At 41.9% G+C, this 7,958-nt stretch overlaps 1 protein-coding gene across 2 annotated transcripts in view; it reads right to left on the bottom strand.

Annotated features, from left to right (window-relative positions):
• The window catches only part of fto (FTO alpha-ketoglutarate dependent dioxygenase), a 115,063-nt gene extending 110,798 nt beyond the window's left edge, over positions 1 to 4,265 (bottom strand). For both annotated transcript variants that reach the window (XR_006822196.1, XM_046032836.1), the window contains exon 1: positions 4,059 to 4,265. Coding sequence is in view for 1 of the 2 variants with exons in the window: in XM_046032836.1 (XP_045888792.1) it covers positions 4,059 to 4,136 (78 nt within the window). In the remaining variant the exon portion in view is untranslated. The remainder of the gene's footprint in view (positions 1 to 4,058) is intronic.
• Positions 4,266 to 7,958: the final 3,693 nt, after the last annotated feature.

The following is a 7,958-nucleotide window of genomic DNA, read 5'->3' on the forward strand; positions in this document are numbered from 1 at the left end:
TGGCAGAATTAGTTCAAGGAGAGGCTTAACTATGATTAGAATAGTTTGGCTGATCTGTAAACCAAACATATGAGCCAAAGATCAAATAGGCAAGACAAGGTAAAGACATGTAGAGGAAAAGCTCAGCAGCAGACTAATCAGCCCCGTCCAACGCTCACAAAGCAGATCAATGAAAGACCCGGGGGCCCTGGGCCTGCGCTATATTACACACCAAAACTTCATATTCATTCATTGATTTTACTTTTCAGAATTGTATATCACTGAACTCTAATGGGAGCAAAAAAACAGAGGCCAGGGCTGAGGTCAACGCTCGCGTGGACGGATGTTTGCACAATATTGATGGCGCACGCAGAAAGAAATGACTAAATATCTAGATCAATAGCTAGTTTCCCTAGCCACGACAGGTTGTTCCAGATGGAAATACATAAATACTTCTTTATGGCAACTGGAGTGGCCCTAACGAACAGGGCTAAATTCCCCCCTTAAGGTAAACTCTTTGATTAGCCAAGGCCAGAGGTAACAAGAGGGGTCTGCTGATGCTATGATGCATCGCTTCCAATGGCCTGAGGATGCTAATGCACACAGGGGTAAAGTAAAGGGGCCAAAGATATGACAGGTCACATGCCCTGGGCAAAGTGCTATGTGCTACATGACCCTCCTATTCATTTGTAGTGATGATGGGCCCATGCTACACCATCCTCAGTCATGTTCAAATAATGCATACCATGAATAATTTAGAGAGTCTTTTCTTCAGTTTTCACATAAAGCCACTATTCTAATTGTAGTAATCAGAACTGGATCTGGGGTGCCACAATGGTTAGGCCTAAAAAAACACATTTTCTTGCGGAATCCTTTCATTCCTTCATATGTGGAGCACTTTGTGCTTGCATCCCACTGCTGCTGGTGGCACAAGAGCTGCATGTTCTTATTTACAGCATAACACAATTACTGAGAACAACACCCAGCCTCACAGCTTCCCCTGCTCCACAGCAGCCAATGGGGCCATAAAGAGGGAGGAACCACATCATTGCCTGCTCCTTAATTAAATGAAAGCTGTAAGGTTCATTTGCCTCCTTTTTTACCAATGAACTGGCCAGCCCACTGCTGAAGACCTCCCAGACACCATCCCTGCTTGGCCCTAAATCATGACTGGATAAACGGCCCAGTGTGTCCCTGCTGGACACACAGCAACCGCCCAGCAGCAAGGCCAGAGCAGGGCATGCGGTGGATCGACACCTAGCCAGCGATAAGTAATTCTGTAGAGGATTAGCAGTATGATAGCCTGATCAATACTGTGTGCTCAGACCATTAGGAATGCAGTGAGGAAATGACCCCCTCCGGTAATAAAGCAGGACATCTGGGTTCTCCTTCATTTGCCAGCTCCATTAGTGTAATGGTATCATTATCTGCCACAGCCGTATTTTTCTGAGCCCTGGCTTTTCCACAGCTCGACCGGCGGGGGTCTGATGAAGCTGTGAGAGCCCCCATGCTGAGTGTTCCCCTTTCTACCATTCTACACAGAGCCTTGGTGTAAATCTAGCTCTGTTAGAGAGTATGTGCTACCCTGCCCTAGGTATCCATGCCCATGTTTTATGTCAGCACCCAACACTATTTCTCCATTATTGGCTCATTAATAGAGCAAGCAGCATGTAGCTTGAGTTAAAAGGGAGAAAAAGATGGCCGGCAGAGCGCAAACCTGCTGAATGTGCTGAATCTGACACCCTCCTCGTGCTAAAACACCAGGCCTGACATGACAGGACGTCGGCATTAGTCGCCATAAATCGTTTCCTGTACACTAATTCACCAGCTAACATTTTGTGTGCGAAAATTGATTAACCATGTCTGGATGTGTGGCCACATAATCAGCTTTTACCTCGGTAGTTGTTAATTTAACAGAATTGCCAAGGGAAACACAAACCATTTTCATGAGTGTTCAGAAATTAAATACCCTAAACAGCTTGCACTAGGTGCCACAACCAGAGCAAACCAATGAGGCTGATCTAAGCAATGGGCTGGGCTGAGCCCAGGACCTCACAACATCTGGTGACCCTGTGTGATCATTACTTAGCCCGCCGCTCACACATACACTTCCTGTTTCAACACAGCACTTTATACTTGTCATCACTGTCCAAATGGCGAGCTTGCATCAAAGACAGCATTAGAACATCGGGTTAAGGGACAGGGTCAGAGCTGTTTTCACACTTGCCAAGGCATGCATGGAAATTCATCCTGCGATGACAATACTGATAAAACATAATTAAATGTTTTTCAATTCAATTTCAATCATTGCTATGGGGGGGGGGGGTTCATGCAAATGTAGCTACTTGAGAAACCACAAACACACAAATAGTCTGCAGTTTTTATAGTTGATGTGTCAAACTATGTCTGATGGATTCATCATCGAGTTAAAAAGTACAATTATTTAAATTTAAATAATGTGAATTCATGTGGATGGGGTTGATTAATTCTCCATGTATAAATACAGTATATATATATATATATATATAGACAATGACATCCCACCTGCTGTCAGTATGTTATACTGGCATGCTGTGCTGGGATATTCTGGGGAGATTGTGTATTCATTTGGCACTAATCTTTTGGTGCTTGCATTCCTTAACTCAGAATGACAGTGGACCCATCATAGCGCATCTCTCAGTTTGTGCAGCATTGCAAACATGCTTGCTTACTGGAAAAGACAACCATCATATCCAAGTTATTAGTTATCATAATAACTGTGTCATTATACAACCGTTGATATTGTAAAAAACTGGCCAAAATGCATGCAGCTCCTTCCTTGGCTACTCTACAGTCACACACAGTCATTTTGCAATTACAGTTGCTCTTGCTCATCCTTTTATTTATCTAAAGAGAAAGGATACTAAGCCATTAGGTCTGTGCAGTGCTGCCTGACTGCCTGAGGGCCAGCTGGAATGAGTTCTCTCTCTGAGCCGCTCATCTGGCCGCCATAGCCGCTTTCATAAACAGGAGGAACCACGTCCTACATAGTTTCACTGCTGTCTAACATGATCCAAACACATGTGCCACAGCAGACGGCGTCCAAGTCAGGAGATAAGGAACAGACAGAGAGGCAGACAGACACACTATGACTATAGGCGAAACACAGCCCATAATGCCTTGGGCGCAGCAGATCCCTTTCCTTCCTTTCCTTTAGTATCTCAACAAACAACAAAGTTACGGTTATACAGCATGTGAAAGCCTGATTAAGCCCAGGTCAGCACGAAACACAGCGTAACGCACAAGCACACGCAACAGTTGGTCATGACAGGTTATAAATGAACCCATCTCTGTTCACATCATGTGTAAATAGTCCTGCACACATCTCCTACCTTAGCAGGTGCTACAGCTGGCTTATTTGCAGAGGGTGTTAGCCAATAACTTATCATTTCTACTGCACACCAGAGCACCAGTAATTACCCACTGCATATATAGTAAAGCCTGAAGCAGCTGTAGGCTGCTGGCCTGGCACCTTACCAAATCTGAGATACACTGCACACTAACTTTACCATTTCTTTTTACTGTTGCACCGAGTTGTTCCTGTTGCTACCATACAATTAACAATTGATTCATTGATCTTTCTTTACACCAGAATGACACCCCACACTAAGCTCTGATGTTGCTTCATGGATTTTCTTTTTAATTAAATGTAAACAACTTACGCTATCCTATAGAATAATAGGCTTCTACTATTTTATAACAAATATAGCCTGCTACACAGACTGTAATTCATATCGTGTTTCCACTTGATATGGGATGTTGCCAAGACGTTATTCTGCAAGCTACAGCTCCATATCAGCAGTGTATTTACGTGATAAAACACCGTTTAAATGTTAACTGTATTTCTTCATTGTGGTAGACTGGGGGGGAAAATGGATAACACAATAAAGGAAAGAGGCAAGGTGAGGTATGCGCTGACATTCGCGGCGTTCTAGCCTTCAAATTGCAGCCAGCAGCATCACATAAGGAGCATTAGATATTCAGCGAGCAACAGGGCTTAGAAATATGCCAGACCTAACGGAGAAAAACGCTATCAATACCTTTGTTCTCTTCTCCCCCTCACTGTCACCCGATCTTTTCATGTTCCTGGAGTTGTGTTTACACTGCCTCGCTTTCATTAGGAGCGACGGTGGTTGTTGTAGTGCACGGGTACATCACATCTCAATCTAGTCTCATATTAGAAAAAACACATGCAAAAGGAGACTTTCTTGTTCTTTCAGCCAGAGCTCAGTCGTCGATATGTTCAGTGTAAAATGTTATTTTGTAGTGAGACCCTTGAAGGAGACGCTAAAATAGTATCACAGAGAACTACAACTCCCAGATTGGACGCGTGGTAGCGACGGAAGCAGCGTGGGCACGCTCTACATGTTGCACTGCGCAGGTGCAGTGCAGGTACAGATCTACAAATACAGATACGCCGGACAACATGGTTTTAAATCAGTGATTTAGGTTTTGCATCCCTTGAAATGGCTGTGACATAAGACAAACATGTGAAACAGATGTGTAGCCTGGTAGTGGTGGTCCTACTGCAGTTCAGCAATAATTTGATGTTTTAAAATTGAAAGGTGTTTAAATAAAACACATTTATAATATTTTATTCAGAATATACAGGTCTTCAATGTGGATATTCCATATGCTTCCCCCTTTTTGTAAATCAAAAGCAGTACCACTTTCATCTTAGACTATGTGTAAAAATAGCAATCACGCTTTGAAGGTGCTCCAGTTCATGTCCCGCCAGCCTTCTTTCAACTCTTGCATGCATCTCAAATCCAGGTGCTTTTCTGCCCGTGTGGGCTTCAACCACGTCAGCCCTTTTCAACTTACTACCGATCATGAAAGTGCACCATAAACGCACAGCGTCTATGTGGCTGCCTTTATGTATCACCCACAGCTGAAGTACCCTCCAAGAGTTCATCCCCATTGCTCATAACATGTTTTGAATAGTGCTGAAATGTGTTCTGTCCATTGTTCCTATCAAAGCACATGTGAAATACATGAGAGACTTTCATGGACTGGAGCAGCCGTGGTGGGAGGGGGTGGTGCATAGGCGGATTGCAGGGGTCTGTAACACCTGTTACATATTACCATTACAGACTTTGATCAGTGTCTTCATTAGTTTCCTCTGTAATCTCTTTTCTTTTATGGTAGAGCTGACCCAAGTGAGGCGGGTACAGTGATTTAACACACATGTTTCTTTCACCTGTCTTGTAAAATGCTCAAAAGCTCTCCCACTTTCAAAGATGTCGGTGTCTCTGGCATCCCTTACTAATAAACAGAGGGGGTTCTTTTGATTCCTATTTATAACCTACATTTCCTCTACTCTGTCCTGGTCTTCCAAGGGGAAGATATGTTTGAAAAATATCCTTGGAATTATTTTGTGAAAACTAGATCCATGTGCATGCATATAGACGTTTTTTTTTTCAACGTTAACATATGTCAGCCTACAGTGCCTTTTTAGAGCTACTATAATGGAACACAATCTTATGATGTTGTAAATAATTTCTTTTTTTATTGCATAATGTCAAAATCTGCCTTCATCCAACCTCCATCACCCCGATTCATCATCACACTGTGTTCCTTTTATGCGTCAAACTATCATTCACATATTCACACTGTCAATCATCTTTATGGTTACCATTTCAAGGTTCCCTGACTGACTTTTCCTGGCTGAGTCTGTCAGATCTGGGTTTCTGAGTGAACATAGTGTATAGGGCCCTTAATGGCAGACAGGCCACTTACCAAGTGCAACAATCCCTGCAGAAGCTTGGTTTTTAATTCCATCGTTGGTGGCCCATTGGTGGAAGGGTGTCAAAATCTTAACAACCCCCATGGCTGAAGAATCGTATATGCACAGTGGGCCCTATTAAATTATTATCATTAGTATTATTATTATAGTATAAACCATTAAAATCCTGTACTATACTTCTCAGTAATGGAGGTTTGTGGGACCATTTTAGAGCCACAATAGAGAGAGTTGCTTTGATCATTATTACGTGTATTGCTTTAAAAATGTTTTAAATGTATTAAAACTGTAATGCAATTTATGATGCAGAAAATTGTTTTACTTTAAATAAATATTTAGACATTTTCGGAAATAAACTCATTTATTTTGTTGCCGAGTGTTAAGCTTGATTTATACTCCTGCGTAGGGTCTACGTGCGTAGCTACACCGTAGGCTACACACGTAGCCAGGCATTTATACTTGTGCGTCCATGTGTCCGTCAATCTGTAATTACACCCCCAAACGCTGCAGCTGCTATAGCCTTTTCAAATGTCATCGATTGAAAGGATTACATTCTGATAATGAAACGAGTCATTTCACTCGGGTTGTGACGGTCAAATATATTGATCCACCGTGTTACAGCTGCCGTTTTGGCCGCTAGTAAAAGTCACTTCAAAGCACGGGCACTTCCTGTCAGCTCGGAGGCATTGCGAGGCTTCCCAGCCGACCAATCACAGAGCTTACGGTCCACGTCGACTCAACGTGTAGTTAAGTCGAGTCAACGCAGAAGTATAAATTGCACTTTAGAGATTGTTACCATTCTCATATTTATCCAATAAATACTGGAGGCCTACTGTGTAAGGCTAAGCTTTGGTTAGCATAAAGACTAGTAACAGAAAGGAAACAGCTATAGCCTGACTCTGTCCGAAGGTACATGTACAACACCTCTAAAGCTCACTAACTGACACTTTAAATGTAATTTGTACAAAAACCTAAGTGTAAGAACAAGAAGGGGGTAATGTGCTGGACTATTTAAAGTAACAACAAGACTCCAGGAAGTCACAGCCTGTTCAAGAAATCTAGCAAACAACCCCTGTAAAACTACAACTTGTTGTTTGTACCCTTGGATATTGTAAAGATTAAACAAACAAGATATCCAGTCTGTCCTCACCAGAAAAACAGCAGATTATGCAGCAGCTTATTTTGACCCATATTTATGTTTTTTGTTAGGTCTCAACCTCTAGTGGTCGTCTGACAATAGCAAAGGATGAAGTCAGGCAATGTAGTAGTCCACGTAAAGATGAGGTGGAGGTAGATGGATGTGTCAAGTAAACTCATGACTTTCACCAAAGCGTTCACTCAGCAGCCAAAGTCCAATGTGAAATAAAGTAAAGTTGACATATTTAACGTTAAAGTTAGAACGTTTTATAGATGACTTCATGACAAGTGACTTATGTAATGTATTTATTGTAACCCAAAACACGATAGCCTAACCAAGTAGTTTTATGGCCTAAACCTAACCAAGCTATACCCTTCTCACAGCATTTATCCATAGACTGTAAATAAAAAGCATTTACCACTTGTTAAACAAAAAGTCCTTTTCATCCGTTGTGCGAATTTGCAAATCCTACTATGGCAAAGGCATGATCAGCCCTGCTCGGCCTCTGATTGTCTGCCTGATGATAACATTTCTCACAGAGCCCCAAAGAAAGAAAGTTTTTGCTGTTCTCCTGTCTTCGACAAATTAGCTCAAAATTGTTCAACTGTAATAATTTCTTCTAAATGCAGTCCACTTGTTTACTGTAGCAACTCATTCATTTGTTCATGAATACATATGTTTGTATGTTTATAACCATCAGGATCCGTCTGGTTCATTGACTGAACATAGCATGGTCTCATGAATCAATGCCATCTACCTAGTGATACTTGAAAGGGGAGACCTGGTGTTGTTGTTATGCTGAGTCACAGCTTACTACTGTATATATTCTATTCATGGCGTGGCATTAATTTACAGCAAGGGTTCCACTGATTGGATTGCTAGCTGACTTTGCACCACATCTCAGTGGCCCTACACGTGGATCTTGTACAGTTAACAATCTTAAGAAAAAATTTTACGTTAATGTTTCTTCTCACCCTTCACAACTAGGTTGTTTCCTACACAGTGAATAAATGGACTGCATTTAGAAAAACATCTTACAGCTTAGAAATGTCAAGCTAA

The sequence above is a fragment of the Micropterus dolomieu genome, linkage group LG20 (assembly GCF_021292245.1).
Source record: "Micropterus dolomieu isolate WLL.071019.BEF.003 ecotype Adirondacks linkage group LG20, ASM2129224v1, whole genome shotgun sequence".
In the NCBI taxonomy this organism is placed as follows: Eukaryota; Metazoa; Chordata; class Actinopteri; order Centrarchiformes; family Centrarchidae; genus Micropterus; species Micropterus dolomieu.